The 21,958-nt window shown below is 31.0% G+C and overlaps 2 protein-coding genes across 3 annotated transcripts; both read right to left on the reverse strand.

Annotated features, from left to right (window-relative positions):
- Nucleotides 1–1,476: 1,476 nt before the first annotated feature.
- Nucleotides 1,477–2,049, reverse strand: LOC134705800 (SCAN domain-containing protein 3-like). Its single transcript, XM_063564517.1, has one exon. The coding sequence runs from the start codon at nucleotides 2,047–2,049 to the stop codon at nucleotides 1,477–1,479; it is 573 nt and encodes a 190-aa protein (XP_063420587.1).
- A 4,464-nt stretch (nucleotides 2,050–6,513) lies between these two features.
- On the reverse strand, nucleotides 6,514–20,588 carry LOC134707364 (neutrophil cytosol factor 2-like). Of its 2 annotated transcripts, XM_063567067.1 has the most exons (7): nucleotides 20,261–20,588; nucleotides 18,048–18,130; nucleotides 16,984–17,092; nucleotides 16,561–16,722; nucleotides 15,158–15,271; nucleotides 10,962–11,012; nucleotides 6,514–8,817 (listed from the first exon to the last, which is right to left on the reverse strand). In XM_063567067.1, the coding sequence occupies exons 1-7, from the start codon at nucleotides 20,432–20,434 to the stop codon at nucleotides 8,215–8,217; spliced, it is 1,296 nt and encodes a 431-aa protein (XP_063423137.1). In that variant the 5' UTR covers nucleotides 20,435–20,588; the 3' UTR covers nucleotides 6,514–8,214. The 2 variants fall into 2 exon arrangements, with proteins under 2 accessions (XP_063423137.1, XP_063423139.1); XM_063567069.1 differs by lacking the exon at nucleotides 10,962–11,012.
- Between the last annotated feature and the right edge of the window lie 1,370 nt (nucleotides 20,589–21,958).

Consider the following 21,958-nt stretch of genomic DNA (forward strand, 5'->3'; position numbering starts at 1 on the left):
CATCATTATTGCCGAACACATTATTCATTTGAAAAGGTCTTCCCGAATCGACTGAACGTACACACTGACAGAAATATTTGCCACTGGTCTTTACTCAAACAACGATTCATTCATAAATGCATCACTGAAAAAGGGTGAGGCTAATTTTTTGTTTGTGCAGTATCTCAAGTCCGTTAAAATACAGTTAGAAAAAAACCATAACCCCCTCCTTTTGTTAAATACTCCTTGGAGAAAAAATACCATTTGAAACAAACAGAAAAGATAGAAATGTAGTGATCCTTAACATCGCGATTCTATTTCTTCGTCTGATCTGTAAGCAAGCTGATGCAGCCTACGTTTTTAATGCATAATCGAGACATATGAGTCAGAATTTTTTCTCAGGCAAAAGTTTATATTTATTTATTTTTTCTATGGTACCAATTCAATATTTGAATCTTTAATGTATTGGCAAACTTTGGATTCAGAATATTTGTTCATTCTAATCATCTGTATGACCCGATTTAAAAAAAAATCTAATTGTGGTAAATCCCCCCCCCCCCCTTTTTTTAAAGTCAAATGGTCATTCCCTAACTGCTAGAAAAGTTGCTCGAAAATTTGAATTATGTTCTACGTAATGAACATTTAAATGACATATAGTTTACAAGTGTGAACAAAACTTACGTACAGGTAGCTACACAAGGTGTATAAATGTGAACAAATTTAATGTGAAACTAGTGTGCATTACATTAAACTAAATGTAAACATGTTTACTGTACACAGCGTTTGGTGTGAACACGGCCTTAAGGAGCTAGTTGTTTAGTACAAATATTTGTTTAGTGATAGAATAAAGTTAAACTATTGCCAATAGCACTATGAGAAACAAATTTTATCTTATCTGGACTAAATGATTCATTAAAATTAATCATTAAAGGGGAGATGAACACTATCTGACTGATATGTATATGTTCCAGACCGTATGAGTATTTGGACCGTACGAGTATACTCATACGGTCTAGTACGAGCTGGACCATACCGGTATTTGGACCGTATGCATGGGTATATTTTAGACAAACATTTATCAACAAACTTTTATTGAGTTTTACAAATCAACATTTAATAATTTATTACAATTAAATAAATAAAGTGAACTAGTGAACATTTAATTGAATTGAATAGTTCTGAAATTAATTGTCTATCGAAATCCTGTTTTGGCACTCTCGGCCCGGGTGACACTTGCTGCCACAAGGAACGTCTGATTTCTTACATTTGCATGTCTTTGTCAGGCATGTTCCTTTACATTTGCATCTCTTACTTGCAAGAGAAAAACTTGCTTGTTTTGCGGCCGCATTCAAGGAATTTCCGTTTGTACTCTAATGTTCAGTTTCAATTTTCCTTGTCAAAAGTTCAATATCACCCATATCATAACATGAATTCAATATACCAAATTCGCATGATAGCTTGTACAAACTTGCATCTTTTCCGATGATATCATCAACCCTACATAATAATCTGGGAAAATTTTCTTGGATGCCTAGGTCTTCCTGTTATTATCTTAACATATCCGTCGCCGGGCCAAAGTTTTAAAGTTTCTCTTATTGCTGCGTTGCAAAACTCTCTTCCGTTGTCATGCTGAATGATAGACGGAAGACCAACAACAGAAAACACATGCACTGATAAATTGTGTGCTACTTCATCTGCAGACTTATTCATCTGAGGCCAGAAGAAATTAAATTTTGTATAATGGTCAATGTAGTGACCGATCCAACAGTATTGCCCGTCTGGGTCAGCACGTTTGTCAACTAAGTCTAACTGCCCCATGTGCATAAAATATTTGGATGTGATAGGCGTCAATGGAGCAACTTTTCTTTGTGGCTTTTTACATGCACACTGAACACATTCTTTGATGAATTCCATGCAAGCTTTTCTGGGAATCCCATAAAACGTTTGTTCAACGTCCTTGTACAATTTATGGTATCCTGTATGATCCCTAGTTCCCTCGTGTACAGACTTAAGTACTTCAAATATCTTATCAACTGTAACAACTTTTTTCCAATTGGCGAGAATTCCCATTCTTCTAGATTCCTACAGAAAAAAAAACTCAATTTAAAAAGGGAAACTGACGGTGAAAAGAAAATCTTAAATTATATAAAAACAAGAGGCTCTCAAGAGCCTGAATCGCTCACCTTATATTTTGGGTTAAATCTCTCAGCAATGATTATTTTGGCTTTTCAATTTATTTAAATGTTCTTTGAATCATCCTATTTTCTTCAAAAGCAAAAAAAATCATTTTCTCCTATGTTCTATTTTAGCCATAGGAGCTATGTTTCTTGACATACAAGGATATAAAATATAAAATTTATACTAGATACTCTGAAACTCATTTAGCATAAGTTTGGCTGAAATTAATACAGCAGTTTCTAAGGAGAAGATTTTTTAAAGTAAGTCAACATGATAAACAAATTGTGAAAAAAGTCTTTAAATGGCAATAGTTCCTTAAGGGGTCTATTGACAATTTTGGTCAAATTGACTTATTGTAGATCTTACTTTGCTTAACATTTTTGCTATTAACAGTTTATCTGTATCTATAATAATATTCAAGATAATAACCAACAAGAGGCTGGTCACAACGACAGCAAACCGGATTTATTTATATTTATTTGTGTCCTGGCAACATCACAAGAACCATTACTGAAGAATGGTGAAAGTGAAAATCGTCAATATCAAATTTGACCTCCATTTTGTCATCAGTATCAACATATTAAAATTTGAAAAGCTTAGATTGAATGGTTCATGAGTAAATGCAACAACGGGAATGGAAACGACAGTTTACAATCTTTCAAGAACCATAACTCCTGAACGGTAAAAGTCAAAATCGTCATTATTGAACTTGACCTCTATTTTGTGATCAGTAACAACATATTAAAAGTTGGGAAGCTTTGGTAGAACAGTTCATGAGTAAATGCACGGACACGACTGGAAAGTCCATTTTTCATTCTTTCAAGAACCATAACTCCTGCACGGTAAAAGTCAAAATCGTCATTATTGAACTTGACCTCTATTTTGTCATCAGTAACAACATATTAAAATTTCAAAAGCTTTGGTCGAATGGTTCATGAGTAAATGCACGGACACGACTGGAAACACCATTTTTCAATCTTCCAAGAACCACTACTCCTGAACGGTAAAAGTCAAAATCTTCATTATTGAACTTGACCTCCATTTTGTCATCAGTAACAACATATTAAAATTTGGGAAGCTTTGGTAGAACAGTTCATGCGTAAATGCACGGACACGACTGGAAACTCCATTTTTCAAACTTTCAAGAACCATAACTCATGAACGGTAAAAGTCAAAATCGCCATTATTGAACTTAAACTTCATTTAGTTGTCAGAAACAACATATTAAAATTAAAATTAAAATGATTAAAAAGCTTTGGTTGAACGGTTCATGAGATATGCACGGACAACATTTGATTGGCGCCCACCCGACTGCCCGACCGCCGTACATCCCCAAATCAATAACCAATTCAGTGAGCAATATTCAATTTCGTTTACCGGTACATGTATTTCTGTACGCGTACGGTCCGACCGTATGGGTATTTTAAAAACATTTAAAAAATACGGTTCAAATACTCATACGGTCTGGAACATATACAATGCAATAACTCCACATGTCAAATCTATTTGACCTTACAGTATCTGAGAAATAGACTGAACCATATAAACTAATAAAATAATGTTTTTAAAATGAACCATGACAATGAAGCCCAGATAAACCCTGCCAGACGGACATATACAGCGTGTAATCATTCAATACACAAAATTCTGGTATAGTAGTCTCGGATCCAAGATGCAAAATAAACCTAACCACAAAATCTTTACTATTATAAATCAACCATCAGATGAACCTGCTATAAGGACATTTACACCTAACAATCATTCCAGTCATCAAAATATTTGACCAGAGACATATATACACATATATATGTATCTGATTTGACTTACTGCTTATTCATATTTCAGAAATACACTTATCAAGAAAACTTGATGTCTGATGCATGAAAATGAAGTAAAAGTCAGAGAGACCTATCTATGGAATATAAAAACATTTTAAAGATCCCATACACCAAATATAGTTAAAATGTTACTTAAAATGAGTGAGAAAATGTGACAAAAAAGAAGGTTTTAGGTCAACATTAGTTTACCGGTCTTAAACACCCATTAATCCATTAACACGATAAACATCATCAATGAACCAAAGCATAGTAATTTTTATGAAGTTGAAGTTTTTATATGACCTTAAAATTTTGCAGATGTAAATTAGTATGGCCGTTTTGTCCTCCAAAATCATTTGTTTTCCAGGCAAAAACTTGAGTTTATAGCTCAATATGAAATAGTACCAAAGAGTTCCAATTCACAAAATGAATGTTGGTATTTATTTTAGGGGGTTATTCCTTAACGACTGGAGAAGTTGGTTCAAAAAAGGGGCAAAAGCAAACATTTATCTGTTCTCTAGACAATAACTAGGTAAAAGTGTGTGGATTTGTATAATAATATTCCATATCACCAACAAAGTTTGGATTGAATTGGAGCGTTCTGGTCAAAGCTGCGGAATTAAGGGCTCAAAAGGGGTAAAACACAAGTACTTGTTAATAAATTTGTTTGAATTGCTTATTTCTGAACTTTAAAAATGGGTTTAAAATTCAGCAAATCATTGATTTCCAAATATTTCTAAAAATAAAAAACTAACAGTGTCTTCACATGAACCCTACCAATACTGAACACTTCTCCATCTTTTGGCAATAGAATAGGAATTTTACAGTGATAGTTTAGAAATGAAAATGACTTTAATTATTGAAAGGATGTTCATCTTCAAAATTGGCTGAATCATAACTTCCATTGTGTATATCAGGGGCAAATCAGACGCAATAACTCCAAATAGGGGGGTTTGATTCATTTAATGGAGTTTTACCTCATCTCCTTCATAACAAAGTTGGAATAAAGTAAGTGATATAAAAATATAAGAGAATCGTATATATATAAGAAACATTTATTGCACTTCGTTGTTTGGCATCAACAATTTAAACTATAACAATTATTTGCTGTCAATCATCAACAGCAGAGTTCAATTTATAATCTTATCTTACTTCAAAGGCACTATTTCATCACCAGTTTGTCCCTAAAAATCTATTATTCCCACTAAAAACAGACAAAACAAATACAATCTCTTACTCATTCCCAGTAAAAACAGACAAAACAAATACAAACTATTACTCATACAAATACCATAATACAAAATACACCATGAATAAACAATTAAAATAATTATGACTAATATAATATAAGTTGGAAATACAACATTGACTGTGACAGTTATACACTACCATATCTTTATTGTCTTTAATTGTGAAACTCTTTTGTTTTGATATTGAACGAATATAGTTCCAATGCTTCATTTAAAAAACAATGGCAGGAAATCAATTATTTATGACTATATTCTGAAGAAATTTCAATAATTTTATAATACTTAGATTTGGTGTCTAGACAACATGACAGTTTTTTTCTCCTACAGATTGTATATCAAAACGGGGCTCCATATACTGTACTTAATTTAGACTTAAAATCAGTAAACTTAATCCAAAACGAAGACATAGTTTTGATAGTTAGGGGAAAAACGTTAAAACATAGAAAATAAAGTAATAAGGTATAAAGAAATCATAAAGAGCTGCCATTAATTATTTACAATCATTGAGCAGTTAATTAAGATATTTAACATTTGATTTTCTTATGATTTGATTGATGAATTGTTCAGCATTATTCACTTACAGTTTAACCTTTTTGTACAATATTTGGAAATAACAAATTTTCTAAACCCTGAGTAATCTACAGTTTAGTATATTAGATAGACACTTGTCAACGAATAAATATCTGATGGTAACCTTATTTGTAGGCTGTTACCCAATACATAATAGATAGACACTTGTCAACAAATAAAGATCTAAAGGTAACCTTATCTTTATGCTGTTACCCAATATAACAATAAGACAGATAAGAACTTAAGTCAGTGTACAATATAGATAATATTTAAATTTTATAAGTTACTAGTCAGAGTAATTATATTTTTCCTATAACATGTATAATAGACTATTTTGATATTACCGACTTTTGACGTCAGAGTTTATATTTTTTCAACATGTAATTACCTACTCTGACAATGTCTGAGGCAGGATGGTATGTTAATTTATTAATTAAGAGCAATTTTAAGAAATAAAGTCAAGCTCACAATTGGTACAATTCAGGGGAAATATTAACTTCTATATATTTTCTATAAAGGACAACAACTGGAAAACAGTAAACTTTTCCCTCAAATTGCACCAATTATATTTATATATGTTTGATATTACTTCTTTACGTTGCTTTTACCTTAACGAGTAACAGGTTGTCCTACCAAAAGTAGGACAACTGAAGTCTACAAAAAATCTGAAGTCAAAAGTTGGTTCTATGGAATTGTGTGCTAAACATATACCATATAGTAACATATAAAGAGTTCCATGGATTTAAAACTATTCGTAGGATGCTAATTGTATGGGTATACTATAGATGAACAACAAAGTCAAATTGTTCAATCAAATGCAAATTGTCTATAGACTTGATTGTTATATATAAGAATCACAAAATTAATCAACAAAGTATACAATCTTTTTTTTCAATCCACTATTATATAAAGCACGAACATATTAAAATATTATAATTTCACAATACAGTATTTTCAAATAAAAGGTCATATTTTTTTAATTTTCAATGCCCTACAAAAATATTTTAAACTATAAAAAAAACATGAATGAAAACTATAAAGTGTAATAAACAAAGGCAACAGTAATCTTCATTTACCATTAAACCTTTTAAAAATATACAATAAAAATATATAATGATGAAGACTAGATGAATTCTACAAAGAACCTGATTATTATTATAAATATTGATATGATCATTCTAAAACATTTTTTTTCTAGACAAAATTATTAGTTGGGTTAAATGTGGGTTTTGGTTTTTTAATATGGCAAGCTAAAATTAACAAACTCTGAAGGAACTATACTGTGTTACACAAAAAAGTATCTGTTGAACTATATAATAAAACTACAGTAAATGAAGAATTTTTTTAAAATTTAAATTGTGACAGAATATGTTGATATGCAAAAATTAAAACTTACATCTAAACTTTTGAAAGAATTATGTATGTGTAGTATTCCTAATAATTGTTATAATTAATCTCTAATATTTGTTTCTTTTAAATCATTGCAATAACATGTGCATGCAAAAATTGCTGACTTTACAGTACTATATTACATATCTTGCACAATTTGTTAGTACCACATGTACAGTTTAATATTTTATTAGTATGAACCTTTGTAACCTCTAAGTAGTATGACCCTGTGTGACCTTTCATTAGTATAGCCCTGTTTAATATAAATATACTGGCAAAATTAAACAAAGTCTTATTACATAAATATTGAATCACAGCATGTAAAATAAACTTGATCTATACCTTGTCAAAGGTAAACTTTACAATAAATATCAAATTAATATCTACAAACATGATAAAACAATATACCAATTATCAAATCAATATCATCAAGCATGGAGAAAAAAGTGTTGTCCAGACTGACGGACTGAGAGCAAAACTAAAGTCCCATTCAGCTTTGCAAGTAGGGGACTGATAATGAAATATTAAAATAAAATTCGTATAATAATCATAAAGATTGTGATGTAATAAAAGTCAGCATTGTCAAAGGCACAAAATGTGGCAGTTAAGAGTACTAGTGCTGATATCAAATTTGTCAAAATATCAAAACTGAGATCAACTTTGAAATACATGTACATTAATCAACATAGAAAAATGTCAAGTATTACACAAAAAGTGGTGTTATACTTAAACTATAAATGAATAAAACTAATTAAAATTTACTAAATGCTATTCTTATTAACTTAATCAACATAGATCAATTAAATTTCTTGTGACCTTTTGGAATTTTTTTATTGTCTGGATTAGTCAAAATGAAATCATTATGAATTTTCTTCAGTTTTTAAAACAAATGTAAAAATATCCTTATTTGTGGAGTCTTGAACTGATCTGTACATCTTCCTTTTGAAGACAAATGATTCATTTTTTTTCTTTTGGCATAAAATATTGAAGATCCTAACAAATATTACCAACATTTTTCAAATAATAATTACCTAAGTTCTCTTTTTGGGGGGTAAAGGAGGCAAATTGTTTTGTTTCAATGGAGGGGGTGGGGCTCTAAAAGAGGGTGGTGGAGGAGGAGGTTTATAGGAAGGAGGGGGAGGAATGTTTCGAGTTGTACCATTGGAACCAGATCTGGCAGGGGGTGAGGACAGATTTTGTGATGGTAGTGTTTTGGTTGTAGCTTTTACTGGTAATGGAGGTGAATCAAAGTTTGAATTTGTTGATGGACTTATATTACGGGGACAAGATGTTGAACCAGGAGGAGGAGGTCTTCTTGGGGGTCTTGTGGGTGTATGAGGGGGCTTAGAAGGAGGTTTTGAAGGCATGTTCTTGTTTTTAAACTGAGCATTAAGTGCATTTGTGAGTTCATTGTTTTTGGAAAATTGCCAACTCTGACTTGATGCTTCCTCTTTCTTTAATTCTTCAACTATGCTTCCCATTGATCTTGATGTCCGCAATTCTGAAGGTTGTGGTGGCAGCGGCCGTCGTGGCAGAGGTGGTGTTCTTGGTGCTAGTGAACGATAATTTGGTTTTTCTCCAGTTTCAGTATTAGAAGTGGACTTAGACTGTCCTCTTACTGATCCTTTAATGACCTAAAACAATATTTAAATATAATGTTTAATATTGATAAATATACTAGCTAAAATGACAAACTCGAGAAATAGACAACACATGTGCATAATGAATAATGTAATAATTTAGTGTCTACTGAATATTTTGATATTATTTACCAACTGTATTGCATAATTTCAACTCAGGATCCATGCCATTGTCATAAGATGGAATTACATAAGCTCATGGTTTTTTTTCTTAAAAAAATTGAGATAAATAAATTTTATTACATAATAACTGCACATCCATTCATCTAAAGGGAAAAGAATGATCTCAACATTATACTAAGAGCAAATTATGCATGAAACAAGTATAGCCAAAGATCACGTTTCCAATAATTTTAATAGTGCAATAAATGCATGTACCAGTATGAAGAACTTTGTCAATATTACTCATTTTAGAGTCCCATGTTAAGGTTGATCAAAAGTATTCATATACATTCCATGCATTCGTGGTAAATACTTTATGTCTTCAAGAAACAAAAAAAAGCTTCACTCCAACTAAATAACTCACTCTGAACTTCTTTATCGTTGACTTCATAATGCATGTCCTATTGTTGATTAGTTTGCAACTTAATGCACCCTAAAATTTCTGTTCACCCAATTACTATCACAATTTTTTAATTAAATAAACTATTATAGCATCTGAATTTACTTCTATTAATCTGAATAAAAGTAGATAAGAAATGCTTATTTTGATACAAAACGGTCAACAAAATGGTATAACAGGGTAAGTAGATTATTATGAATCAGGATTACATTTTTGTTAAAATAACTAATATAGTTTGGGAAACACTAAGTAATACAATCATTAAAGTGCACTGTTATTTTTACCTATATTGTCCACAATTGACAAATATTGTTTACAAATCTAGCTAGCATATTGTTAAAGTGATTGTACAACAGTACATGGGAAAGGTATTCTTGTGCTGAACTAGCTTTCTACTATAACTTTATTTTCAAATAAAATGCTTCTTTTTTCCCTTCAAATTGAGACAAAATGCAGGTATTTTTAATAACCATTTCTACATTATCATCACTTGCTGTCATTTCTTACAAACTTTCAAAAACACAATGTTCAAATCATTTATCTACAAATATTTTCAATAAATAATATATATATCATATTATCAACATTTTAAATCTGGAAGTTAATCTTTAAAGACACAATTAAGCAGTAATGTTTTAGTGAGACGAAAGCAGTATCAGACCACATGATATCTATTAACCATCATTTAGCGGAAATTGGCAAAATAGAAGTTGATTCTAAAGCAGATAACTCATAAAAATATTATCAAATTTCAATTATCCTAAATTTACATTATATCATTGGAATATTATTTATTGTTACATTTTCACACAATTTATTCATTTTTACAAATATAAACTTTTTTATAACATTTATTTATATTTACGGTATTCATGATATAAAAGGTACATGTATCAACTACTTTTTCAAATAAATAAAACATTGTCAGTTCTTGGATCAGCTTAATAGAACATTGTCATGACATAAAAGCAAGCCGAATGTATTAGACACAACACAATAAGCATTGAGGATACTGCAAGGTTAAACACACAATTCTTAATGTTAATCACTTCCTGTTAAAAAGTATGCAACACTTCTAGGACATTAAACTTTTGTCATTTCTATTCTATGACAAACAAATGTATAACTTACAATTTTTGTACATATCTTACAATGTTCAGAATGGCTTTTAAATAAAAAAAATTAACTTCAAAGTAATTGTACCTCCCCACCTATCACAAATCATTCAAAATGCTGACCAAATTGAAACATGTTTTATCTAACCAAACTGTTGAACTGGTCAGAAATTTAAAAGAACTGCTCTAGAAAACTGCTGTCAATACAGAAGACTATAATAAAACAAATTCAATTTGGTCAGAACTTTTATTGAACTACAATAGGTGGAGAGAAACTCTTACAGTCAAGTCACAGAGTAGCAAATAATTTTCAAGTCAAACTTCTATTCTGAAATTGAAAGGTAACGAGTTTTGAGATTTTACAGGAGTGTTAAACTACATAATTTAGTGTATCAGAAGTGCTATTAACATATCCCAGAATCCTGTGCAGTTTATAAGACACACAACAGAACACATTTGACCTTTTCATTGGTTTCCTCAGGAATTTTACCATCACCATACCTAGCAATAACCTGACAGGCCAAAAATCTATATATTATATCATGCAGTAAAGAACAGCATTCATTATATTAATATATATGTTATGATGAAATCATGATATGAATCAATAATTTAGTAAATGGTGTTAAAAATTATAAAATCTAAAAATAGCAACAACAAAACCAATGTGCTTTAAATGTGTAGAAGATCATTAAAAAATGTTTCTTTTAGAAATACTAACTGTATTTTTCTTGTTCCACAAACATTCAATGAAGGTCCTTAAAGTTATTCATATTGCTGTAATAGCACATTTAAACTAAATAGGGATATGACTTAAATAGCCAAAATCAAGTTTATTATGGTTAAACATGTCACTTTTAGTTAGAAGATTTGTACAATGTAGATCCTCAACAAGGAATATTTCTCATATCTAAACTAAACTTGTATAATGATCTCAATTATCTCCAACAAAAACAGGTTTCCTTCAAAAAGGAATCAAGATATATGTACTGTGGGGTAATCAATATCCAATTTAAGCCATACAACTAAATGGTAAAAGAAACAAGAATGTGTCCCCAGTACACGGATGCCCCACTGGGACTATCATTGTCTATGTTCAATGGTTTGTGAAATTGGGGTAAAAACTCTAATGTGGCATAGGAATAAGAAAGATCATATCATATAGTAAATAGATATTCGTATATATGTGTGTGTGTGAACAGAAGGTGACAACTGGCTGTTTTTTTTAAAGACAAATGAATAGGTCAAGACTATCTGAATTGTACAAATAAATACCGTAGAAAGGCTTGTATATTTCTCACTGGTACATAGTCTGAACCCCCTTCTCCCACAAAATTTTTAGTAAATAATCTTTTTGTTACTATTATCAAAGGTCTAATGAAACTCAGGTAATTTCTAAACATTTGTCAAAGAATTCTAGTCAAACCAACACCTGATATAGTCAATTCGTCACCTATGTTAAATACATACTTTTAACAGTATTTTAAGCAAAAATTTAAAGAGTAAAAATAAGAAAGGGGTTGCCAGAATTTTTTTCAGTATTTAAGCAAAAAGAGTTAAATACTAACTTTCACATTCTCGGGTGTTCATGTACATTTTGTATAATTATAGGTTTCATAACGAGTGAGAATTAGATATCGTTTGATATCAACTCGAGTTATTTAATTTCAATATAATAATAAACGAGCCTGTGGCGAGTTTGTTATTACTATTTAAATTAAATAAAGAGAGTTGATATCAAACGATATCTAATTCTCCCGAGTTGTGAAACCTATTTCTCTTATGGTAAACATGCTTTTTGTGCTTAATAAAAAAAATCCGCGAAACGTCGACCCAGTCGCTTGAACATAACTGCATTGTGACGTCATATGTCCTGTTCATCGTCAATCTTCAACATAAGACTATTTTAAACATTTTGTACGCTTCAGAATGTAATAATATTTGAATAAGAATATATAATAAGGTGAAAAGTGTGCGTATTTTCTATATTATTGAAGAAATCGCTTATCTCCGTTGCAATGGAGGAAATGTACATCATTGTGACCTTTAACTGACCCAAAGAATAGCCAATGAAAATGCCGCAATATCGTTTCGGGAGGTTTCGTTGGCCAATCAAATTAACGCATTTTTCGTATCACTTTTTCGTATCACACTCTGGACAGTGTGATACAAGAATTATCTATTCATGCGAGAAATAGATAACAGGCCCAGACCATAAGAGAAATTAATTTTACTTAACTAAATTACTTTTTTGGTGTATTTTCAATCATATATATGAGTAGTCCAAATAATTATTACGTCTGGCAAGGCTATTTTAATTTTATTCTGGGACACCTTCCTATGACCGCAAGGCTATGTTAATTTTTTTCTGGGACGCCTTCCTATGTCGTAGGAAGGCTTCGCAGAAAAAAAATAAAATAGCCTTGCCAGACGTCATAATTATTTGGACTAATATATGAGATATTGGATATTTTTTATGCATTATTTTAACCAGTTGAGAATTTTACAGGATTGTTGGTTTAATGCTGTTTAAACTTTACTGAAAAAAATACCTTAAATTTGCTAATTATTTGGCATGAAAGTTTGATTTATTGAAAGGGACTCATAGTTTTCCATTTTATTTTTATAATTGTCAAATTGTTAAAACAACAGCTTGGGTAGGGCTTCATTGTTTACCTTTATACACAACAACATATTCATTTTGGCTTCGTTGTTTACCTTTATACACAACAACATATTCACTATGAACTTGGTAACAGTTATTAATTACTTGAATAGAAAATATTATAACAAATTTTATTGGATGCCGAATCAACTTCAAATAGGTGCCGATTTGACTAGATGCCAATTTAACCAAGTGCCGAGTTGACTTGTACATTTCAAATCCTCTGCGATCGTTTGCTGTATTATCTAGAGAAAACCTGTTTTCCATCATCAAACAGAAGAAGAACGCTTGAAAATGATTCTGGAATGCTTCATGATTGTTGAAATAAGCTTAATTCACTCAAATACAAATTTGAAACTTGCGATGTTTATTAAACAGGAAATTTCAAAAGCCTGTGTAAAAAAAGAAATTAACCGGTGAAAGTGGAAATCCGTACATGACAGATATCACTATAGTACAACTTTGAAAGTAATACAGTTCCATCCTTTTGTAAAACAGTCTTTAATATACCTATCACATTAATGTTTGAAGGGTCTTAAGCTTATTCAAACCATCTAAGTTGGTATGAAACACCAAAACGGAATGAACAATAACTGATTACGTTTTGTAGTTTACAAATTCTAAACTGGTTCCCGTCAGACTACAACACTTAGTTCGAGTGTAGTGGAATACAAGCAGAAACCAGTTATTTTGTAAAATAGTAAATATGAAATCGAGTGCGGTAGGCAGAGGCAATAATCAACTGCCTGTTGTTCTAATCAATGGTATTGGAACAATGCTGCTGACGCGTCATTTTCCAAAAACAGACAAACATCAATTCCTAAAACCTCTGTGTTGAAAACTAAAAGTTGAACATTAAGCTGCATAAATCAACCCCCATAAAGATATGTTTTAAACAAGGACCACTGGAAGTGTCAGCTGGAGATAGACAGAAAGTCCTAGGCAAATCAACAACAAAGGATCCACTAGGTAAATGTGTTTACAATGTATTGATTTATTGATTTTGCTCATTGTTGAAAGCAGTACAGTAACCTATAGTACAGTATTTACCTTCTACATCATATGCTCTCTGTTGGAGACTTGTCTCATTGGCAATCATACCACATCTTATTTTTATATTTGTCTCATTGGCAATCACACCACATTTTATTTTTATATTTGTCTCATTGGCAATCATACCACATCTTATTTTTATATTTGACATGTATTATCTGATTTGTATAGAGGTACAGTATAGCTCATCTGACTTTGGTGGTAGTTGGATAAATTTTTAGATATCCCTTTAAGGATGTTCGCTGCTCAGTTTCAAAATAAATAACTTTTCATAACACTAGTGTATATTGATAGAAGATGAATTTAGGAATAAAAAAAGCAAAAAAAATATAGGGGTCCATGTGCTTGTTTTCGAGATATTAGCCATTCAAATTTTGGCGGGAAAATTATCTCTCTTGACTTTTCATAGCTTTATCATTGACCAGTTAAAGTTCTCAAAAACTATCAAAAAATAAATAAAAATTTATAAAAATAACACAAATTGCTTATAATTATACATTGAAAAGATTTATAAAAAAAAATATGGGGGTTCATGGGCAAAATTGTTTAAGGCATTGATATGGATAAAACCAGAGGATTTCGAAAATCTGACAAAAACTCCAAAACATGACAAGCAAACATCCTTAATCACCCTTGGTAGTGGGAATGTCTTTTCAGTTTTTTGTATCATGCGAAATGATTATACAATACCTTGCTAAAAGAAAAGGAATTCTATACAAAAGTTTAACCAAAAATATGTTTGAGCAACTTTCCCAGTGAGCAGTCTCAGCAGATGGAAAAGATAAAATCCATCTGAACTATAGTGTCATGTAATCTATGTAACAATGTGAGATGTGACAAATGTTTACAGCAGACATATGAATGATACTGAGTGATGATGTTCAGCTTATGTGCCAGATTATAAAGTGAACTTTAAACTTTACAAACTCTGTAACAGACCTTTGATTTGGCTACATATTCCTTCCTCCCTAAATTTGCTACCATATCTTTTGGTGGTTGAAATAAACATTCACCTGGTACTTCAAATTCGTTAAATGAACTCGGAAGATTTCCCTGTAAAATAAAATATGTATAAACAACTTTATTTATAACACAGATGAAGCTTTGTATAAAACAGGAGCTAAAGTATATACATATGTATTGTATAAGTGGTACCTTACACTACAGGCAGATAACTCTGTAAAGTCAGCTAAACGTTTTAATTACATTATGTTGTAAAAGGAATATTAAGCTTCTCAATGATCAAAATTGATGTTTGTCAAACCGGCCTTGTCAAACTGCTATATAACCAGACTGAGAGTATTTTTTCTGACAAAACAGTTGCTTCAAAATTTTTGAAATTTTTATATTTTTGTTTATAAAGGGTCAAAGTAAATACTTTGACAAAATTTTATGAAAATTAAACGAGCCAAATTAAATTTAGTGAAAGTGTTGGGTACCACCTTAAGGAAATATAATTCATTATTAGAGTATAAATACACAGAGAGCTGTTATTCTTTAGCCATGTTGATATTTCAATGATAATTTCATAATTAATATACTAGACCAGACTTACAAATCACATACAATCTTTAAAACACAGACAAATTTTTTATAAAAATTTAGTCAGTCCTTTAACACTTTCTTCTGAGTAGAGCAATAGACCAAAATGTGAGAAGAATTATTGCGGGAAAATCTGCATATAGATGCTTGTGTCAGATTTCAGAATGTGAGTTCTTATTATTGGGATATTCACCCAGTCACATTATTCGCAATTATAAAAACATGCAATAACTTCTTAATTTACAGTATAAGTCCATTGTTGACATCACTATGTCAGTGAATTCACTTTGGGTGGAAATATGTCATTTGTTTATTAGTAATTTGTTGACGCCACATTGTCAGTGAATTTGCTTTGAGTGGAAATATGTCATTTGTTTATAAGTAATTTGTTGACGCCACATTGTCATTGAATTCACTTTGGGTGGAAATGTGTCATTTGTTATTAGTAATTTGTTGACACCACATTGTCAGTGAATTCACTTTGAGTGGAAATATGTCATTTGTTTATTAGTAATTTGTTGACGCTACATTGTCAGTGAATTCACTTTAGGTGGAAATATGTCATTTGTTTATAAAATGTAATGGCTGAACAGTTTTCTGTGTGTTTTGCCTTAACTATAACAATCAGTTACTATGCCTACCTTAAATTTATCTTACCGACTATCTAAATATGTGTTGTTGACCTGCATTGTCAGTGATATCACTATGGGTGGAAATATGTCATTTGTTTATAATATGTAATGGCTAAAGAAATGATTTTTGTGTTTTTGCCTTAGCTAACAATCCTCTATAATGTTTACCTTATAACCTTCCTGCTTAACAAGTGTCAAGTCCTGTATAGTTTTCACACTGATTCTACTATGGACTTCTTCTTCAGCTATTTTGCCAGCATCTATTAACATATGTACGGCTGTTCTTATATCTCCTTGCCTGGCAAAGCATACTGCTCTATTAAACTGTATCTACAAGAATAAGAATGAAATATCCAAATACCTTTAAATTTGGTTAATAAGATCCTCTTTTCTTTGATACAAAAAGTGTATTTGATCACTTAAAGCATTTCTCTTTTATAAAATTACATAGATAATAAAGCAAGTACAATATAACTTTTATTATGATAGATTTTGTAAAATATGGCGAGGTCTTTCAGAGTTTTGGTAATTAGCTGTATTCTTCTAATAGCAAATAGAAAATTAGGTGGATGTATTTTTTTTTCTACAAACCTCAAACTTATATAAAGTGAAATTCAATCCAAGCTGACTATACTTTATAAAAGAAGATCCTCGTAAACTTTGTTCTGCTCTATCTAAATCATCAAGTGCCTCATTGTATCTAAAATTACAAAACATATTTATCACAGAAAGAATGAAAAGAAAAGATGTGCCAAGAAAGTAAGATACACCTTTATTATACAAGTTGAAATGAATGCAAGAATACAATAGGATATCCAGATTGCATTTAAATCAGAATGTTAGATGAAAAGGCTCTGCAGAAAGTCATGTATGCGCATATCCTTTGGAGTATGAATATTTTGTCAATTATGATTGTGAAATGTCCAATAACTCTGGAATGACAAAACACAATTTTTTTTCAAATTAGAAAGAGAGTTTACATTCAATTTGTTCACTAATCTTAACAACAGTGTAACAGTAAGTTTGAAGTGATTTGATCCACGAATACTGGAGTGGTTGTGTACAACATTTCTAAAATCACTTCTTATTTATCTTAGGGTCAAAGTCCCATAACTCTAAAAGGATAGTTTTTTTAATCAAATGGTTTGTTCTGTCACCAATTCCAATAATAATGTAAAATTTCAAGTAAATCAATCCAAGCAGCCGCACGTATTGCTAGAACATGTGAAAAATTTATTGAAATCTTACAATCAAAGTCCTTTTACACTGTATCAACAAACCAATAAATAGAAAAAGTCTAAAGGTAGTTTCCTATTATAAATTCCAGTTATGAGGAAATTAATTCAGGCATGCTTGGGTTAATGTGCATTATGTGAGTAGACCCATGACTTTTATTGAAGGAAGTATGCTGACATCTCAATGTCCTTGATAGATATTTGTTTCATTGTGTTGCACTCTAAAAATGTCTCTATTCATTCCTACAATTATGCAATGATTAAGCAACCATACAACTTACAAAATATGGAGACTAAATTGTATTGTTTAGCTTCAAAACTTATATCCCAAACAAAATGAAAGAATAAATAGTGAGTTCAACTACCATGACTACTACGAAGATACTGTCATGAAGTACTTGTAATGTTAAAGAATCATACTTTTTTAATTTAAGATACTGCACTGCTCTATGATAAAAAGCCACAGCTAAATGAGGATCCTTTTTGATTGCTTCTCCGAGGTGCTGCAAGTAAAATAAAAAAAAAATGTTTATAATTCAATTCTAGCATTATAAAAATATAGTACTGTAAAATGAGTAATTATTGCAATGTTTTTATTATTGCGAAAAATGTGACAGGGTTATTATCGTGATAACCTAGATCCTACTACAAATATTAAGAAAGTTTTTAAAATCATGCTCATTGATTATGGAAATTATGTGACCAAATCTGGGATGAACCCTATCCCTGTTTGTACACATGGTAATATATAAGTTAATTTGTAGGATACTTATACAAGTGATTTATTTTACTTGTATAGATAAACAAGAATATTGGCCGAGTTATGTCCCTTAGACATTCAGATTTTTTTACTTGTAGAAGTAAAAAGTCATCCTATCTTCTTTTATTGAATTCTAATGATTTCTTTGCTCTAATAGAATTTTAAATTATCTGCCCTGTGCAGATGTCTTCACTAATCATTTAAGTATAAATTCATGGACAATGAAAATACCCATTTGTCTGTTATCTTCAGAACACTGCTCATTTACAAGTCCCCAAGGAGTAATTTTTGAAGGCCTTGCACAAATACTTCAGATCTTTGTGCAATCAGTTTCTTTGTTGCATTAATGAGATGAAATAAAAAAAAAATTAGCAAACCTGGGAAAAATCATTAAAGGCATAAATTTAAATCTCAAAACTGGATCATGTCTACCGAATTAGACTTTTTACCGGATTTGTAATCACATAAGCAACACGACGGGTTAATGTGCCGCATGTGGAGCAGGATCTGCTTACTCTTCCGGAGCACCTGAGATCACCCCTAGTTTTTGGTGGGGTTTGTGTTGTTTATTCATTAGTTTTCTATGTTGTGTCATGTGTACTATTGTTTTTCTGTTTGCCTTTTTCATTTTTAGCCATGGCCTTGTCAGTTTGTTTTAGATTTACGAGTTTGACTGTCCCTTTGGTATCTTTGGTCCCTCTTTGATTTATACAATATATATATATGCATCTCTCTCATTTAGTTTTTTTTTTCTTCATACTAAAGTATATTGTGATAATGTGGCGTAAAGCATTTAGTTTACAAATAAAATCAATCACTTAGTTCAACAACACTATAATATCATTCTAATAAGATTATTGTTCAATGATTGTTCAGTTTAATTGTTACATGTACATACAACATGTACAAATGTATAACTTCAGAGGAAATTTACAGGATATATTCATACAATGAACAATGTACTTATCATTCCTGTTATTCTATTTTAATTGTAATTATTGCACTACTTCAGAGGAAATATCTTATACAGGATATATACAAATGTAATTCATACAATAAACAATGTGTGTGTACATGTACATTTGTATGTTGCTCAATAGTTTATGGTGTCTTTTTAATGTTCACATGTTAAAAACATGATAAACTTACGAGGGTGGAAATGAGGGTACCTTCTTCATGTTCTTGAAGAGTAACATTAAAATTCTTGCTGAATGAAGTTAATGTTAACTTTTGGTGCATGACAATAAAATGTAACACTTTATTTTAGACAATAAAAAAAAATATGATTCATAATAATGAAACATGTTGGTAATCATGGTAATGATAATTATTTGAGACTTCTAAAGAATCACCATAAAGATATTTTGAAGAGTCAGGGTTAAATTTCAACCAATTTGATACTATAACGGTATCCAAAACTGACAGTTTAACACACGACGAAAAAAGGGCATTGATAAATTCAGATCTAAGGCACTTGTTTCTATAATCCTTGGGAAGATCAACTATCCATATAAAATTAGTATTGATAGTCAACCTTCCCATAGATAGAACCAATTAAGTGCCTGTGCTTCAGTTACTGAATATGTCTCATAAATTCAATCATTTAAGAGATGGTAGGACCTTTATCAGGACTCTCCAGATTGGGTGTTTTTTTAGCTCGGGATTTCATGATTGGTGCTTTCGGGATCGGGAATTCTTCTTTCAATTTTTGGGATGTCAGAGTTAAATTTCTTAAAGATCGAGACATCAGGATTTCATGTTTCTTAAGGCCAGAATTCACGATAAGCAACCCAACTACAATATTATGTCCCTCCCCCTTCATTTGTGACTGTGTCCATGTATCTGAGACTAAGGAATGATTAAGAATTCATACCACAATACAATCATTCTCTCTGCTAAGACTTTTCAATACACAGGCGATATTGAACTGGATACGAGCACTGGGTTCAAGTATGCTGTTAAAACTAAGTAGGGAGTCCTTGCATCGGTCCTCTTGGAAAGCAACAACGCCTTCGTTCCAACAACGAACTGTCTCTAAAAATGCCATGTTGATCTGTCAACTTCAAAAAATTGTCTTTCATCTAGATAACGTGAAAACAATAGTTATTATTGAATTGTACTGCATTTTAAAGAAATATCCGGCTAGAGTTTGATATCTAGTAGGAAGTCCTGTTTCATGACAAGTTCCGAGTAAATCTATTCGGAATCTTTTCCCGCGTTTTTTTTAACGTTTCTTTCAAAAAGAAAAGCAATCGTGAACCCTAGACGATATTGATTGACACTTTTATTAGATTTACGAGTTTGACTGTCCCTTTGGTATCTTTCGTCCCCCTTTTATTGATATTTGTAACTATCTTTTTTTAATATATAGCATACCAATAAACAAATCTAATAAGTTTTATGGTTTTAAGGACTACCACAAAAATTTATCGAAAATTTGAACTTAATAAAATGTTACTTGGAAAAGATGCATGATTGGTAATGCTACTATAAAATAGAACTCTCAAAGGTTGCAATACATAAAAAAAAAAATTAAATCCACAAAAGATACAAAACAAGACATTTAAATTTAAAAAATTTCAAAATATCATCTTGCAAAACATTGCACAGAAAAGAGTCAGACTAAGTTTTTTTTTAAAGTTTTTTTTAGAACAATAGCCGACTGGAACAAACTAGCCACCATGCCACCATCACCATTCACATCAGTAGACTCAAATCGATTACCAATCTCAAAACAATTTTCAAATTAAACTAGTGCCATCAAATTAAACTAATTGGCCGGTAAAATTGTAATTTTCCGATTTCGCAGCTATTTTCAAGTTATTTGTATATATATTAATCTATGTCTGGTTTTATGTTATCATCCTGTAATAATCTTCAATTTGAAAGGCGGTTACTCAAGGTTAGATGTTGATGAGAAGAACTTGACTTTCTAGCTTATCTTCACATCGTTATTTACAACTAGACTGGTAGATGATCAATTGAAGGTCCTGACACAGCAGAAAAATATATCATATGGTTAAATGTACTTCAAGTACTTCAAGTACTTTCAAGACAAACTATACATGTAGAGTAAAATAATGGTTGAATAGGAAAAGAAAGAGTTACAGTATGAGTGCAAATAAGACGAGAAGCCACCAAAGTTCAAGTAAAGTGGATGTAAACAATCATAAGCAACCATTCTACAATTAGAAAAACCCATACTGTATATTCGGCTATAACTTGAAGGCCCAGACATGAATAAAACATATGAAACAATAAAATTGAGAATACTTTCAGCTTAATTTATAACAAAACAATTTACGAAACAAAATAATATGACAGACATGAACCAACGATAACCACTGAACTTAGAGAATATTTTACTTAAAAATATGTAATAAATTAAATATATTCCACTACATTTAAAATTTGGACATACATATGACACTGAAAACAGTTTCTTTTTCTCTTGTGATGATACATAAATGAAAACGTTCTGTTATATCATAAAACCATCATCCACTGGTGCCAAAATGCATTCCTGTTACCAATGTTACTACCCGTTTAATGCTTTGGTACGACTAGATAT

The sequence above is a fragment of the Mytilus trossulus genome, chromosome 2 (genome assembly GCF_036588685.1).
Source record: "Mytilus trossulus isolate FHL-02 chromosome 2, PNRI_Mtr1.1.1.hap1, whole genome shotgun sequence".
In the NCBI taxonomy this organism is placed as follows: Eukaryota; Metazoa; Mollusca; class Bivalvia; order Mytilida; family Mytilidae; genus Mytilus; species Mytilus trossulus.

Coding starts and splice junctions, on each gene's coding strand:
- LOC134707364 (XM_063567067.1), bottom strand. CDS start 20,434: ATGGCATTTTTAGAGACAGTTCGTTGTTGGAACGAAGGCGTTGTTGCT. Junction 15,272..16,560: donor TTAAGCAGGAAGGTTATAAG/GTAAACATTATA, acceptor TTTATTTTACAG/GGAAATCTTCCGAGTTCATT. Junction 8,818..10,961: donor CTGAGGAAACCAATGAAAAG/GTCAAATGTGTT, acceptor ATATTGTTTTAG/GTCATTAAAGGATCAGTAAG.
- LOC134705800 (XM_063564517.1), bottom strand. CDS start 2,049: ATGGGAATTCTCGCCAATTGGAAAAAAGTTGTTACAGTTGATAAGATA.